This window comes from Solea solea, chromosome 5 (genome assembly GCF_958295425.1).
Source record: "Solea solea chromosome 5, fSolSol10.1, whole genome shotgun sequence".
In the NCBI taxonomy this organism is placed as follows: Eukaryota; Metazoa; Chordata; class Actinopteri; order Pleuronectiformes; family Soleidae; genus Solea; species Solea solea.
This window is the reverse complement of record NC_081138.1, coordinates 1,961,010-1,978,774: the sequence shown is the minus strand read 5'-3', so window position 1 is coordinate 1,978,774 and position 17,765 is coordinate 1,961,010. Positions and strand designations below refer to the sequence as shown.

The following is a 17,765-nucleotide window of genomic DNA, read 5'->3' as shown; positions in this document are numbered from 1 at the left end:
GCCCCGTGCGTCAAAGACACAAATCTCACTTTACAATCTCCTGTGTTTTTGTGACGAGACAAATCAATCAGCGGCTCCTCCCTCCTGATGAATGGTCCTGAACTAACTGGGAACACACAGTGACGGCAACGATTCACAGGAATCACAAGACCTCATGTAGTGTATGAACTTATTCATGCACTCTTGCCTCACAGCAAAAAGGTTGCTGGTTTGCATCCCAGTCCGGGCCTTGTCTGTGTGGAGTGTGTGCGCTCTGGTTTCCTCGGACAGTCTCAACTGACCGTGGTGAGGTGTGAGAGTGAATGGTTGGATAAAGCAGTCGACAATGGACGGATGAATGGAGGAGAGAATCCTGTGCACCTGTGGACGAGGAGTTCTGTGACGACTTGAACAGTCCCACCACACTCTTGCCGTGGAAGCCCCCTGAGCGCAGCAGGATGGCTTTGGTGCGAGGATGTTTCCAGCACACGACGGGCAGGCGGTTGTGTCTGTAGCAGCGGGCGACTTTGTGTAGACTACTGTCCTGCACTCCCTGAGGAACAACCAGCAGTCCGGGGTAACTGACCGAGAGAGGAGAAGAGCAAAATGAAACAAACACAAGCGACTGTGAAGCAATTTGTTCATGGAAATAAAGCTGAATAAATTGCCTTCTTCAGATTTTACAGCCAAGATCAGAGTGGGATTTAGTCTGTATTAGTCAGAGCATGTGTGGCTGGATTTTAATCTATCTTCCAGGTACAGGACCGCCCTCACACTGGTCTTTTGAGCTACAGGGGCTTAGAAAGCTTCTGGCAGGGCGTCAAAACAAATCTAATATCCTCCGAACTGCTGCGATGTGATTACAGCCAAGTTTCAGCGCCGCAGCTCAAGTGAAAGTCCTGGCGGCGCGAGGCGGCGTACCTGCGACAGAGGGAGTAGAGTCTGTTCACGGCTGTGACTTTGAACTGCTCCCCCGATTTGGAGCGAGAGGAGCTGGCGGTGATGGTGCCGAGGCCCAAGCGCTGGTAGTCCCGGAAACAGGACTGCTCCACCAGCTGCTCCATGGTGGACTTCTCGGATGCTCGCAGGGTGCTGCTGGGCAGCGGCTCGCCGTCGTCCGATACTAGAAAACAAAGCAAAACACATTCACACACAAGTAATGTTTAATTGTTCGTCTCCTTTTTAGAAAGGCTCTCTTCATCATCTATTTATTTATTCTACTATTTATTTTTAACCTGCTGCAGCTTTCGGATTTTTCACCGCTGTTTTTTCTTATGTTTTTCAGTTTCTGGTTCAGTGTGAGCACTCTTGCCTTCGCAGCAGGAAGACCCAGGTTTCCAATCCCGGTGGGTACAAGGTAGAGCTGTAATCGGGCCGTAAAAGTTAGGCGCGAGCCAGTCTTCGTGCCGTCCAGGGTTCCCGCTGTGCTTCATAGAACGGCTTCAGAAAGTCTAACAGTGTGTCCAGCGTGTCTGCTCAGCATCCACTTTCACACCTTTCTTGCGCTAATCTCGCGGGATTGGCCCGACAAAGATCTTCGGCTCTAGTACAAGGGCCTTTCCGCATGGAGTTTGCATGTTCTTCGTGTGTGTGTGCGGGTTTTCTCCGGGTTCCCCCGGTTCCCTCCCACACCTCACGGTCCACAGATTAGATTAGGCAAATTGGACACACTAAATTAACCACAGATGTGAGAGTGAATGGGTGTTTGTCTCTATATGTGGCCCTGCGATGGACTGGCGATCTGTCCAGGACGTGACTCCGCCTCAGCGTGGATTGGCACAACACCCCCTCGCGACCCTGATGTGGAGGATAATGTGGTTTTTTTGTCTTCTTGTATTTTGTGCAGATCAATCTTCCTTTGGGGCAATCCTAAAGTTGAAGTTGAAAAGCTAAAAAAAACGCTGTATTTGTAATTTGTCCCGTCACTTTGAATTCCTGCGCACCATCACGCACGAACGTGTCAAGTCATTCCACTCACTCGAGATGTCATCATCCTCGTGCCACGTCATCCTGCTGCCTCTTTCGTTCTTCTTCAGCGTGCTCTGGCTGCCGCGGCCCATGGTGATCTTTCCCGCCCGCTTCGCTCCCTTGACGATAGTCTTGGACAGCGTTCTGTGAGGAACAATGAGGAGGCATAATTTACTGTGAGTCGTTTCAGCAGCAAAACATTTCCACATTTTCAGCGCAGAAAAAAAAAAATCTGCTGAGGCATTTGTTTATTTATACTAATACTTCATGGCAGCGACACAAGAATGCAGTGTTCAGTAATGTGCACTATACAACAGACCTGAAGCCAGTGTTCCTCTCTTTCTGCTTCGGCAGGATGAGCTGCGGCGCAGTTTGACCCGCGGCGAATGCAAAGGAGCTGAAGATGGATTGTGGGTAACGGATCCTCTGGAGGTGCTTCCTGAAGATCTCGACCATCTCTGAGCTCACCTCCTCGTCGAACGCCACTTTTATCAACTAACAGAGACATGGATGAAAGCGGATTATTCAACAAGACGAAAACGAGCACTTCACATCTGCACCTGGTGCTGCAAGATGGCTGTCGCTGTAAAGCAAGGCCCTTGACGAAATACAGCATGTAAAAAAAGCTTAGAAGCTAATTCTAAGGCTGCAAAAGCCAAAGAATTTTTATTTTAAAGCGGATTATACACTTACACAAACATGCTCATGGGTCGTATATTTAATATCTGCCAATAAAATCTCCCGAATGTGACACACTGGACTTTTAAATGAGCATCCCAGTGCCTCAGAGACGCTCTTCGCCTTTTTTGAGCCAGGTGTTTTTCGATTTTGCATCTTTTACATCTAACATGGGAGCGAGGAAACAAAGCGAGTACGGTTTCCTAAAGACAAACACATGCACACATAAGAGTCCTGCGAGTATAGAAGCACAACAACACTGTCCACACTGTTATGCCAAGTGACCCACACACCGAGAGCATGGCCACTTTCATTATTGGTGTTGGTAAAGAGATAGGAATGAGCCATAAAACGTTTTACGGCACCACGTCTCAAGACTGAAAACACATGCTTGGCTGAAAGATTGGCTTCTTTTTGATTCTAGGAATCATGATCGTGTTATGAAACATAAGTCAGAGGGCTCATGAAATACACGCCACAGTGACTGATTTAAGCTCATTTATATGTTTGCGCATAGTTTTGTTTTCTTAAGTTAAAATAACAAATGTGAATTTAATAAGCGAGGAACAAAACCACAGATGCATCTCTGCTGATGATGATGATGATGATGTGTTTTCGGTGTTAACCTGAAACGTAGCAGAGCGGAGCTGCAGGCCTTCCTGCATGTTCTGCTGCAGCTGGTTCTGGATGCTGATCTTCTTCTCTTTGGTCAGTGTGGACACCGGGAAGGCCCGGATCACCGCCTGCTCCCCCACTGGACACAAACGGAAAACAAATGCCAACACCACATTAGTGACACGATTGCTGCAACATCCCCTGGACAAAACACAGCGCACCACCTGTTCATATTTGTATTTTTTTGGCACATTCTGCTTGTGCCAGATGTGGAATGAGACATAACAAATACCAGATTCAGTGAAGTGATGAAAAATATGAGGGTACCATTATGCCATTAATCTGTATCTGTTACGTTACTATGTGCAGTATCTAAAAAGTGCAATATCGTCCCAAGTGTAATTTATATTTATCATAACTATCAATACCACAGAAATGCGATCAAACCTCTTCATTCTCCTTTTTCTTCTATGTATATAACTTATTTATTTCTATATAATGACATTTTTTACCCCTTCGTCGTTTTAACTGTCTTAAATAGTTGTTTTTTAATTGTTGTTAATTGTCCTTAAATGTTTCTTATGCACCAAAGGAGTTGCACTCTAATTTCGTTGTATGCAATACAATGACAATACAGGGTATTCTATTCTAGTCTGCAGAAGGCATTTACTCGGCAACAATTACTCGATTAATCGATTATTAATCGATTATTTGAAGCTAAAACAAGATTTCTGTTTGTTTCAGTGAATATCTTCTTTGTTATTTTGCTCCATGAAACAGAATAATCATTGGAAATGATTCAGTTTGAATGATTTCTTTGTTTTATGGAGCAAAAAACAACAACAATACTTGTTTTTTGTGGATAAAAACAAGACATTTGAGTAGATTATCATTTCCAGGTTTGACAAACAGCTGCAGCTCTACATCTATGTGCAACTCATTTTCTATTCCCCATCTTTTATACCCATTCGCACGCTGCCAGCACAGCCAACGTGGATTCTTGCCCAAGGCTTGTAGACTAGTGGAGCCAAGAACCGAACCCACAACCACTGAACTGTTGTATTTGAGCAATTTCTTTCAAATTTCAGGTCTTACATCTCCATCATCTATGTCTCCATCATAGGACTTATACATTATTATTTTATCTTAAAACATAAGAATAATTAAACAAAAGAACAATTTCTTTGGGAAGAAAACTAAACTAAATTAACATTTTATACTATTTTACTGTAAAACCATGTGTAATATAGGCTTGCAAAGTCATCAGTCTGTTTTGTTGGGGTTCAGTATTTACCTAGTGGATCATGGGGAATGCCTTTGAAGATGATGCGATAAGTGGTGAGAAAGAGAGCGCCCTCTGCTGGCAGAATGTGAGGGCCCCCCAGGATGCCCCCGGTGGCCTCCTCCCTGCCGTCAGGGTCCAGAAGCACACGCAGACCCTCCAACACCATCTCCTCTCCAGGAAACAGGGATGGACGCAGAATCTTAGGCTGTTGGGAAAACAGAAAAGAAAAAACCAGACGTTCTAACCAGGGACGGACAAATATGCACAAACCTGCACGTAAACACGTCCGAGCCTCAATTGAGACATTTTTTGCTGACAGTTAATTACTCAAAATGAGGGACACGGCAAAAACATTCGCGTCAGTGAAACAGATTTTTGACAAATGCCAGGAAATCAATTCATCACTCTTATGTCAAATCAGCGCACAACCACATCCACGGTGGACACATTTAAGCTTTGCATGCACATCATCAGCGAGCACACGCAGAATTAGCATAGCATTAATAAAAACAAATCCATGCCGTCTATAGAGACCAATTCGCCATTTGAACCCTTCAAGCAAAACACACAATATGTTTTCCTAAGAAAAGCTGCTCTTGTTTTCCCAAATGAACCGAGCGATCAGTACTTTTTTTCACTTTTGAACATATGGACCCGGAATGATGTGATATAATAAGCCAAATAACCCCACTGCCCTTTTCCAGTGGTGCAGAAGAGATGATGATAATAATAATAATAATAATAATAATAACTGTAATGTAATAAGGTTTCATTCAAAAGGGCACCACGTACTGCAGTTACACAATGTAACGGTTTTTAAAGATGAAAACCATGTGTAAGTAAAGGTATCTTAAGAGTCAATATGTTGTATAATGTAATGGCTTTCTCGTGTTGTGTGTGGTTTTTTGGAATTGGTCTCTGGTCTCGGGCATTTTGAAAGAAAAAAAACACGTTGAGCGACACATATGCCTATAATACAGCATAATAAGCACTAATATAATGTTTTTCTTGACTCAGAAACAGACACTACATGACCTACTTTCTTCTCCGTGAACTGTTACTAATGACACTCTGCACCTTCTTGCTTCAGCTCCTTCTGGCAAGTACAGAAACACTCAGTTGTTCCACTGTCACGAATGAGGAGGGACATTGGATCACTCACAGTGTTTCTCAAGCCAACCTGGGGGTGTTAAGGTCTGGCTGTTAAAGGATAATAAGAGACTTATCATCTGACCTTGAGACCAAGAAGAGAAGAGAACGTTTTACTGTTTTTTTTTAGTATTTCTTTGGCATGCAGCTTGCAGCCCGCAGCTTGCAGCTCGCAGCCCGCAGCCCACAGCCCAGTATGGCAGCTTAGTCCAACACATAAACGTGTAAGACGTCAGCCACAGAGTGCAGCAGACAGAAAGACTGCTCACCGTGGACTCCAGGTTGCTCCCCGGGGCCCAGGCAGTGCTGGCATCATGCTTGTCTGTGTGCAATGGTGAGCAAGGGAAATTACCAAGACCTGGCAGACATACTACAGCACAGCAGGGTCCAAAAGACCCAACTTTAAAGTATGGAAGTGTGATAATGACTGGATGAAATCTGCAATGTGCAAACTGAGCATGTGGACAGAACTTATGAGTAGAAGCAGACTTTCAGACACCAGTGCAGTTGAATGAAGTGTTAAGAATGATCATAAATCATATCATTAAATAAATATGTATTTACTTATTTTTCCCTTGACTTCATAAAAAGGTTTAAACACGTTGTTAAATGATGACACTGATGAAGTCTATGAGTGCCACATGACTCTGTGGAAGAGGTGTGCAGAGGTTTGTTTTAAATCAGGACGAAAACAGGCGACGGCAACATTGTGCGAGGAAAGCGAGACAGCTGCAAACAGAAACGTGACTGCGAGAAAAAAACAACGGGACCGCGAAAACAACGATCGTTCGTCAGTTTGACGGGATAAATGCTCCTCGTTACTGCCCCCCCCCGCCCCCCCACACCTCCCTCAGTCAGGTCTGTTAGTATTATTTTCAGATGAAGGACGCAGCATACAAACAACATTATATTGTCTCTGTTCATAAAGATCAAACAGAGGCAGAGTAATAATGAACAACACAAAGGTATATATATACATATACATACAGTATATATATACATATATATATATATTGTGAAAGTTCATTATGTCTCCTTTTCCTTTACTTTGTTAACAAGTTTCGATGTATCTTCCACCTTCCTGGTGACATGCATTATCAGCTGATAAACTTGTTAACAAAGATAAAGGAAAACTTACTATTTTCTAAAAAACAAACCAAAAAAACCCTGTTTTCTAATACCTGTGCATCTGCATCTTTTACTTCATACTCTCTGCTGAATTAGTATTTGCATTCACACTGGACTGTGCAGCCAGAAGAAAATCATACGCCCAAAGAAAAAGTCAGATGACGACATAAATATACTGCATGACAAGGTTTTTAAGGCATATTCCAGGATTGTGAAAGAGTGCTTCAGGGAGCATGAGTCATTACTTTATTCACGGTAAATGTAGGTTACGCTGTGATATAACCGCAACCTGTGTAACAAAATATTCCAGAGTGTAACCTCTTTTTGGCTGGGAAGCGTATTTCTGATCAAGTTAAGCTGACCTGTGATATGTGGTTGTATAAATGCTGCATGTGTAACATCAGTCCCAGCTGCTCACCTTCTGAATGGGAGGTAACCTCCTGCTCTCCCTGTGAACCGCCTCCAGAGCCTCCATCTGCATAGCTACAATGCCTGCGGGTCACAAGTCGAGGTCAGTTACCATATGCACACGCACAAGTGCACACAGACACGGAGCCAGTACAGAGAAACACATGTACATACTCACGCTCTGACAACCAGCGTGTGTGTATTTAGAGATTTTAAGGCCATTTAACATGTCAGGAGTTAATCAGCTCAGAGGTTTCTGCTCGTCCAAACGGTGACTGTGTGCAAAGATGAGGGCGTCAGGAGAGCGGGCAGAGTGTGCAGTACCTGGAATCATGCTGTGCAGGCTCTTGATGTGATCCTGCGTAACTCCGCTCTCTGTGCACACCTTGTCGATGAAGCGCGCGATGAACCGCACCACAGAGTTGGCCACGTCGCTGGTCTCCGAGTCCTCGAACCCACTCTCCGTGTCAAAGCTGTCCGCCACGCTGCCAGCAATGCTAAAAAAAAAAACACACGGGATGAAACTGTAGGTCAGATTTGATTTGGGTTTTTTCTGAGATGGTGGATCTGAGAATGTCGTGAGATAAAAAGCTGTGAAAATGAGCATTTTAAATCCTGGCAGGAGCAAAGTTAGTGGTGTTGTACATCTGGCCTTTGGCACCTATACAGCTCAGGAGATGGTTTGAGTCAGGCTAAGAAGTGCTTCACTGGTACAAAACACAAAAACAGCAACAGAAAAAAGAACAGCACTTATTATTTTAATCTGTGATTAAAGAATATACAAACACAATGTCCAAACATGTTGTTCAGGCAATCCTTGTATACTGTACGTCCAGGCAGAGGTGTGCTCATGCTCATCCCTGTAGGGTCCATGCATAGCATGACAAAAATGTAAAACAACAAGGATTTGAAATGCAGCTGCACATCACGTGAGATCATCACCATCATCTTCAATCCTCCCTTTGGCGCATTTCTTTAAAGTTTCTTAAACCTTTCTTTCTTTAACACAGATTTTCAGCTCGGATGTTTTTTGTTGCATTTCTCCATCTCCTCAGCAGACTTTTCCAGTTTCCTGCCTTTTTCCATTTAAATAGCAACACACCAGGCACTGGCTTTTAAAAGGAATGACAAGTGGAACTGTGATTGGCTGAACTGACGTCACTCCCAAAATACATTACACTAAATACAACCCCTTTACCTCTCACTTATAGCTAAATCAAGATCTACTTTAAACGATTCTAGCCTTTCAACGACGTAATTTATGCATTTTTCTACCTTAGTGTGACCTGTGGCACTGGGAAGAGGAAGCTAGGCTCTTGTAGTCAGGGCAGTAGGAGCTGGTTGCGAGTCTCAGGCAGGCATCTGTCATTGTGGATCTGTCACAATGACCTGACGGTAGAGTTTAGATCGGGCCCAAAATAAAACAGCCCGACCCGAGCCTGTGTGTTCTTAATAATAGTAAGCTTTGCGTATGGAAGGTGTCCCCTCCAATATTTGGAGAAGGCGAGAAACGACGGCGAGAGAGAGCGAGCGAGTGGAATTTACGAGCATCAGTGAACGCATCACAGCTGAGCAGTAAAGTCACTGCGAGTCATAGAGGAGTCGAGAGAGCGAGAGAGTGCAGGTGATGTTCTGACAACGCAGCAGTGACCAGGTTTGAAAACGTGAAGATTTTTTTTCTGGCACAATGTAACCAAATCTAAGCCACGCAGGAGTGAATGAAACATCTGGAGTCAGAAATGGATGCACGCATCTGTTTGTCACCTGCTGCAAACTCAGGACCGAGTTTCTGCCTTAAGGACACAGACGTGGTTCAGGCTCGGGCAGAGATTCTAAACTTTAGACTCGGAGAGGGGGGCTTGGCGCCGGCGCAGCACAACCAATAAAAAAACATGTCCAAAGAGAATTAGTTGACTGGTAGATCGTGATTGACTGGTTGGACACTCTCTTTTTGCAGCTGTATTGTAACAAGGTGTCTTTTTCAAATTTCTGCCTTAATGTGGAACAATGAATGTATCCTTGTTTTGTGCAATGTTAATGTTGATGATGCAGTGTCAATAAATACAATTAAAAAATAAAATACAAGCTACCATGAGCTGAATGACCAGGAAACTTCCCCGAAATGAAACCGACAGAGTCGTTTACTGTATTATTTAGTGCGGCCCTTGAGGACGGAATTGCTCTTGAAAGCGAAACGGTTCCCGTGTGTTCCCATGTGTTGAGGATGATCAATCGTTTGGACTCTGTTAGCGCAGAAGAATGCTGCGCAGTGATGCAACACCGTCCCTCCGTGTGCACAAATAGTGAGTGATGAAATCCAAATGTCTTCTGTGAGAGACACAAACAGGTCTGGGGCATAACGGGAACATTTCCACATAAACAGATTCTTGGCCACAGCCTTTCTGATATTTCATTTAAAAATAGTCATCACAATGTTCTTGTAGCTATTGGAGATTGTTTGGATGATTAAGATCAACATGTTTATAAAGCAAGTTCTGTGGGTATTGATAATTAAAATAGTAACAACGTGTTCTTCTGACTGTTTAGTATCAAAAGCCCCAGAAGAGTTTTTTGTGCTAGTAAATCCTAAGACACAAAAGGTACACGGGGAGATTTCCCAGATTCACTTCATGCTACAGTTACAGAAGAGCACAGGAAATCACTTCCACTGCTCGTTTGTTTGGTTTGGGCGAGTGCAGTGCAGTCCCATTCAAGACATCCTAAGGGTTTTCAAATTCCTCACTCAACTAAATGAGTCTCTTTCTGTTTGGTGCAGTAGCGATGCGAGCCCACAGGATGGATGTGGGCCGGACACAGAAGACGAGTTGCGTTCCATTTGGCTAAATAGGAAGGTATCATGTAGACTGTGAGATACGCCACATCCACCCACAGGCTTATCATCACCTTATTAAGAGAGGGACAAAAACTCCCAAATCATGAAACCGTACCTCGAGGTTTCCTCTGTATAAGCCTGATGAGTTTACCTTAAAGGTCCTGAACGTGCCAAAAATATGTTCCGTCATGTCTGTGATGTTTAAACTCTACAAGTTTCATCGGAAAGATCGACATGTATTCATAAAATCTTGAGATCAGTCTATTAATATACGCCATTTCCCGTATCCTCTGCAAAGCCAACAGCTGAGTCTGCAGATCTGATACTTTGCAATCTATGGTGCAGCAGAACCACAGATACTTGGTACTTTATAGTTTGGCTTACTTGAAGCACTAGCTCTTGTTTGTACCCAAATATTAAAATACACTTATTGTAAGTTGCTTTGGATAAAAGTGTCTGCTAAATGACATGTAATGTAACATGAGTGTTGTCTTCTGCACTCACAGCGCCCTCTGCTGGAAAACATGGCAATTTCTTTATACAGTCTGATGTTTTCTAGGCTGTATATTTTTTCTGCAGAGTTTACTGTGTGGTCATATTTAAAGTAACTATTTAATTCATCAATAAAGGCATTCTATTCTATTTTTATGATGCTCCAGGTTAGCGAGATTAGCATTAGTCCTGTGAAAATCTATTTCATGTGCAAACGTAATTGGTATGAAAACATCCATCCATCCTCTATCCAATTTACCTAATCCCCATATTGCATGTCTTTGGACTGTGGGAGGAAACCGGAGAACCCGGAGAAAACCCACGCACACACGGGGAGAACATGCAAACTCCAAGCAGAAAGGCCCTTGTTCCAACAACCCCAGGTCTTCTTACCTCAGCTCTAAATGAACTACAATCAAACTGAATTGAATCAGGACTTAGTGCACTCAGAAACTCAATAAGACAACATAATGATGCGAACACGGCTCCTCTGCTGTGACAGTGAACCCCCGGGTTGCCGTGTCTCCTGACCTGTTTGTGACAATGCTGTTGCTGCCGCTCTCCCAGTCGGCGACGGGCGCGTTGCGCAGCAGCCTGATCTTGCTGGTGTCCAGCGGCACCAGCAGGTAGACCATGAGACTGGCGTAGTGGATGGCCTGGCTGAACACGGTGCTCTCCTCGTTCTTCACCAGCTCCAGCTGCTTCTCTTTGCTCAGACACGGCCACGAGCGCAGCTGCTCTGCGGCCAGGTCCATGGCCGTCTGCTCGTCGTCTCGGTCCACCGCGGGCACGGCGGCTGCGTCCTGCAGAGGGAACACATGGAGTGTGAATAACGCTTTTGGCTCGTGTTCAGTTGTCAGCCACACTGCTGACTTTGCACTTTACAAACAATTTGATTTACTGAACTATTCTGTTTTTTCATCATTAAGGATTATGGAACTATGCTAATTGTATTCAATAAATTTTCTTGCGACCAACACTAAAACGATCTCAGATCCCAAACCTCAGAATAAAGTTCGCTGCACGCACATACACACAATCCAAATAATTATGAAAACATGATAAATGCCTGGATTTGTGTCTAATTTGCCAATGAGGAGTAGGTCGACTGTATCTGTGTAACTGCTTTGTTTTGGTGAAAATGTTGTTTAGTTGACAGGTATGGTGTGCAGTTTCGTGGGTGCTCGGGAGTTAAGCTGTAAGCTCATTTTCATCTGTCGTCCCTGGGCAGGAAGCAGAGAACGACATCTCTGTTAGAGAAGTTAGGAGGTGAATAAAACACACACTTACGAAACAAAAACATGTTCACAACAAATGTAAAACATCCTAAGCAACAATGAAAAACATCTCACAACATTAAAACACAGCACAGACAGTCATAAAACAAGAAACTTCTGGTAATTAAACCGCTTTATCCTCCACATGAGGGTCGTGGGTCGCTGGAGCCAATCCCAGGTGACAAAGGGTGAGAGGGCGGGGCAAACACACAGAGATGAACAACACTCACACACACAGAAAGTGTCAGAGTGTTCAATTAACCCCTGCATGTTTTTGGACTGTGGTAGGGAAACAGAGTATCGGGAGAAAACCCACGCACACACGGAGAGAACATGGAAAGTCCATACAGAAAAGCCCTTGTTTAAACGGTGTCGTGAAACCTGGGTCTCTTTTCTGCAAAGCAACAGTGCTAACCACTACGACACCGTGTGGCAATACACAACCAGTCTTAGTTGGATTTTCCTGTCTTACCTTCAGTCTAACAGTGAGGCCTCCTTTCTCCTCCGGGGTGTTCAGGTAAAGGGCCCGGATCTGACCCTGGACCTCACTGTAGAACGTGGTTTCCCAGAACTGCTGGTTGGTCCAGATGGGATGGTCCTGGATGCAGGTGTAGGCAAACTGGTTTACACCAGGAGCCAATTTCTGGAAGAGAAAAAACACAGCACACTGTGTCAGCAACAACAACCTTATACAGATGACTTTGAGTCGAGGTTTCAAGCTAAAAATAGACGATTGACTTTCATCCACAGGTTGATGAAACACTATTTCTGGATCACAACTATCTGTCTTAAGTTTTTCAACCAAGCATTGACATAAATTCTTGTTTCATATGCGACAGAGGACCCACTTTGACTCATTTTTTAGACTTTTTAAGGTTCCTTAGTCTCCAAAACAGATTTCCAAAAACTTTGTAAACAGAGCCTGGATACTAGTTCTAGTTCCAATCCTGTTTTATTATTTATTCAAACTTTATTTACACAGGAGACACGAGATCTCACTCTCAAGAGAGACCTGAAATGATCAATATACTGAAAAACACTCCAGTCCTCAGTTATTACACATGCAGCAAGTTGGACTCTTTAAGTATAAGAAATCAACTGTATGATTAAAATGTTTCAGAGGAACTAACAGTTAACATTTTAAATATTTTCAAATAAAAAAAAAAAATTGGGATCCAACATCCATGGTTTTCCTGACACCATCTCCCATAGCAACAGATACAAACAGAATGTTGACTTTTTGAACCACAGATTATCAGCAAAGATGTTGCCATTTATAGTTTAGATTTGGAATAATATGTTTATGTTTAAAGGCCCATTGTGCAACATTTAGGAGAGTTTATTGGCAGAAAGTGAATGTCTTACCGATAATTATGTTTGTATCAGTGCACAATCACTTTAAAATAAAAACTTCATTTTACACTTCAAAATGTTTGGTTTTCGCAGTCTGCATAATCTGCAGTCTAACCATGAGATGTCCCTAATTTGTACACACTGGACAAATGAGATAAAAACTAATGCACAGAGTAAATTAACAGTTTGACGAAAAACAACATGCATTTGGTTGCAACACCACTGAGTAAAAACACGAACATGGATCAAAACTACAGAACAAAACTGGTTCCTGAGTGTAAATATCATCATTTGTGTTTGGTGGTTAATGACCCACTGGATCCTAACAGCACTGCTGCCCTCACACTGTGGGCAGTCTGAGTGAGCACGGCTTTATTTCCCCCTGGACACATGCATCAACAGCGGCCTGGACTGCAGTCAACGCCCCCCTTAAACGGGCTCTGCCAGAATCCAAGTGAGAAGTCGGAAAACAAAAGAAAACAAAGCCAGCCACGGTATTTAAAGTGAAATCAATCATTCTCAACGAGTCGTAACTTTTTAACCGATAACAACCCCTACCGGAGCGACAGACCATTCCTCTTCCTCTCTCAGTCTACATGTATGTGTAAACAGAGCTGTTGTTTTTCATTAGCGTGGACTGAAGACAGACTGAAGACAGAAGAATAAAAACTTCAGCGACTGAACCATGAGCACAAACCAGTGCCAGTAAATGACCGGCAAACAAACCGTCATCCATTAACCATGCACGTCCCTGCAGAGCGTGAAGGCCACGTGGACGGCTCGAGCCTCTTATTAGATCAGCTTCTGATTTCTTTCCCCTGAGCCCGACACAGTTCAGTGGTTTCCGTTATCACCCCAGAGAACTGGAGGGTTACTCTATTAAAACTGACAATATCTAAACAGCTCTGATCGCAGTAGAGATGGGCCAGGAGCCGAGCGAGAGGAGAGACACAGAGCTAATGCCCCGAGTCGGTGTCTTGTTGGTGCCAATTATGTCAAACATTGATTTTTACGCTTTTTCGACGTGTTGTTTTTGGCTGCAGCAGCACCAACCTTGTTAACGTTGATTCTGCTGGACGGCTGAGTGCTGAAGCGAGGCATTGGTCGGTTTGGTGAGTGTGGCCATTACACATGGGACAGTTTTTATTTTGCATTTAATTATCACAAACAGTTTCTCTGACGTCATCATAGTGTTTACAGGCACGGCAACGTTTTGTTTACGAGATCTATGAACTTTTCAGACTTCTTTACCGAACCCCACCAGGTGTAATATCGAGGGACTTTTTGGACAAAACTGACTCGATGTCCATTAAAGCGAGTGGCCAGTATGGCACAGTGAGCTCGAGCTTTCCACTCCTCTCAATGTGCGTCATTGAATCCACTGTCTGGCAGCCAACTTGGACATAAATGAGGTTCTCATTTTCTCTGTGACTGACCTTTTTAAAAGTTATTTGTGTGGTGATTTTGTCTGACAAAGTGATTTAAAAAAAGTAAATCATGACTTTATGACAGCAGAACAGCAGTTTGGAAATCAATGCTGGTAAACAAAAATCTGCTGCACAGATCTGCTCAGTAACTTTTCTCTTTTAAAATACGTGAACACGCGAACACAGACAGTTGGATAAACACGAGACATAATGCAAATTTCATGCCATATCATATACACTGCCTGGCCAAAAAAAAAGTCATTTTTCACCAAGATCTTGTATTGATGATGGGAGAGTCGGGCCACTGAGCAAAGCCTTCCCCAGCACACCCCAAAGATTCTCAATGGGGTTAAGGTCTGGACTCTGTGGTGGCCAATCCATGTGTGAAAATGATGTCTCATGCTCCCTGAACCACTCTTTCACAATTTGAGCCTGATGAGTCCTGGCATTGTCATCTTGGACTATGCCCATGTCATCAGGGAAGAAAAAAAATGCATTGATGGAATAATCTGGTCATTCAGCTGACCTCATTCTTTGGGCACATAATGTTGCTGAACCTAGACCTGACCAACTGCAGCAACCCCTTACCTATTTGCTTAGTTAAATCCAGGTGGCGACTTGTTTTTTTGGCCAGGCAGTGTATGTGTTAATTAGAATACTGAGTCAGCTGAGTATTTGATTATGGCCCTTTTTCACTATGGTCCCGGCACGGCATGGCACGGCACGGCTTAAGGTTGCATCACAAATGATTACACACAAATGAGTGTGAATACACCAGACTCCTCTGTTAAATGTTGAGATTTTGGACATTTCCCTGGTAATTGTTGGAGATTAACCCACGTTTTTAACTGATCTACAATTCGGCTTGATTTCTGTACCTGGAGAAACCCATGCACACAGGGAGAACATGCAAACCCCACACACAGAGGTCCAAACCTTCATGCTGTGAGGTAACAATACTAGCCACTGCACCATCATAGAACCCCCCCCCCCCCCATCAACAGATTTAATCTGACATGTACAACATGTACCAGAGTATGTCCTCCAGAGAGCTGGGTCATGTGACAGTCCTTTTCCACTAAATTTACAACCACCAGTGCAGACAAACACACTGCCTCGGATCGGGTGTGGGAATTAGGCCAGATGAAATGACAGGGACAAATGTACGCCTGCAAAAATGCTTTGAAGAGAAGCTTCCATGCTCCCTATGCTGCCACAGTTCAAAATAGCAGGCTGTAGAATACACGGTCTCCGAACTGAGCGTCCAAACAGAGAGGTCAAACATGGCCAAACACACGATAAGAGGAAACACGGCCTTTCGGATCGCACAGTAACACTCGGAGTTGTTGAGTTTCTTGCAGCAGATGTTGTGTGGGTGCGTATATTGTTGTGCGGGGGGTCTACATGGGTGATTTGTCTATGTCGTCTTCACACCGCCGCAGCTTTTTTGTGACTTGTCAGATATGTGCAGGTCATATTGACCGAGGTCACCGCTTCCTAATATGATAATACGTGGGGCTCAGCAGCGAGACATCGACAAGACAGATGGTCATGGAGGAGGACGGGGGGAAAGGAGGAAAGAAAGCAGAGGAACAGGGAGGTAAGTAGCAAGGAAAGATGAAGGGGAAGGAGGGAGTATGCACGACTCAGACCATGACCATGTGACTGGTGAAGAGCAGGAATGCAGCGCTGAATGTGTGAAAAACAAGAAGAAAAAAAAAAGAAAGAAAGAAAACACACACAGACAGACAGGAGACAATGAAGTGCACAGGTCAGAGGAATGAGGCAATTAGAGTTTGGGATCTTGTTTTGAACTTCAGGACACGATCCCTCAAGGTCAGGAGCATGATTGACTGTGGCGTCCAAACATCAGCGAGGACATGTGGACACTGGATTCCCAGCGCCTCTGATTATGTCACCGGCCTCGAGGCAGCAACTAAATTACGAGTCGAGAGAATTTGTAGCATCTCGGAATCGCAGACGCGAAAACAGTCATTTTTTTTTTTGGACACGTCGTTAGTGGGACTGCACGCCGCCTGACCTGCGCACAATCCATCTCCTCGTTTATTTGCTGTTCTTCTGTGTGTCAGTGTATTGTGAGGAAAACTACAAGGCCATTTAAAAAAATAAAAAAACAGCATTCAAAGAAAAGCACTAACAGTTTTTTGGCTTTGTGAAAACAAACAGAGAAAAATGTGTTGAAAGTCAGACTGATAAACAAGCCCCACCGTGGCATCCATAGGCCAGCGCTGTGTAAAGCCCTGATATACAAGATACATAAATGTTCCTCAGCAAAGTAAACATGGATATGGTAAATAAAGAGCTGAACGTTTCTGATATAAACACCCGAGCCACGGCGTACGTCATTTACCTCGCGAAGAGCGGTTTGACAGAGTGCGTTGCCAAATCCCCCCCGTGCATAAACTATGGCGGAAAAATTTTTAACATTCAAGTGCTGTGAGGGTTTATCAAGAATAGGGTTTTGAATTTTTCACTTGCTGACGTGACCAATCTGTGTTTTCCCCACAACGAGGGCATTTACTGTGGGATGCAGGATTGTAAAGGGCAGAATAACAAAAGACGGTGGATCAGTGACACCTGTTCATCTCGTGATAAAATCCACTCCTCTCTAGATAATGAATGCCAGTGGAAATGTCTGCAGATTAGAGATGAGAACAAAATGCAAAACCTCACCTCTGACAAAGAGCCACTGTGCAAAGGTCGTGTTTTGACAGGACAAAGCGGCTCCGTCCGCGCACGATCTAAGCCGAGAGATAACTTCCTACTCTCTGAAAAGTTATTTTTCAAATTCCATCCCATAAACACCTCGGGTTTGGAGAAGGGTCGAACTGAAACAAAACATCTGAACATAAAATGTGGGTCAACAGCAGAACCTGCTCAATGCCAACAGATGGCTCGTAATAAAAATTAAAACTGTCTCCATCCAGCAGATGTTGGGACAGACAGAACCCTTTGAAATGTCCCACAAATTGGAAACTTAAAAGGTACAATGTGTCGAATTTAGCAACTCAATATCTAGTTAAATATCCCTCACTTCACCTATATAGCATTCAATTAGCGTCAGAACTCAAACGATGTTTGTGAGCTATTGTAAAAACAAGGTGGTCCAAAACAATCGCCTCTGCAGAGCTGACCTGGCTCCCGATATAAAT

The 17,765-nt window shown here is 43.8% G+C and overlaps 1 protein-coding gene across 2 annotated transcripts in view; it reads right to left on the bottom strand.

Annotated features, from left to right (window-relative positions):
* sbf2 (SET binding factor 2) overlaps positions 1–17,765 on the bottom strand; it is a 94,728-nt gene that overhangs the window by 17,429 nt on the left and 59,534 nt on the right. For both annotated transcript variants that reach the window (XM_058628772.1, XM_058628773.1), the window contains exons 18-27: positions 12,285–12,455; positions 11,067–11,338; positions 7,535–7,707; positions 7,221–7,294; positions 4,535–4,730; positions 3,252–3,379; positions 2,267–2,442; positions 1,958–2,091; positions 901–1,102; positions 361–560 (exon numbers count right to left, since the gene is read on the bottom strand). In XM_058628772.1, coding sequence (XP_058484755.1) covers positions 361–560; positions 901–1,102; positions 1,958–2,091; positions 2,267–2,442; positions 3,252–3,379; positions 4,535–4,730; positions 7,221–7,294; positions 7,535–7,707; positions 11,067–11,338; positions 12,285–12,455 — 1,726 coding nt within the window. The remainder of the gene's footprint in view (positions 1–360; positions 561–900; positions 1,103–1,957; positions 2,092–2,266; positions 2,443–3,251; positions 3,380–4,534; positions 4,731–7,220; positions 7,295–7,534; positions 7,708–11,066; positions 11,339–12,284; positions 12,456–17,765) is intronic.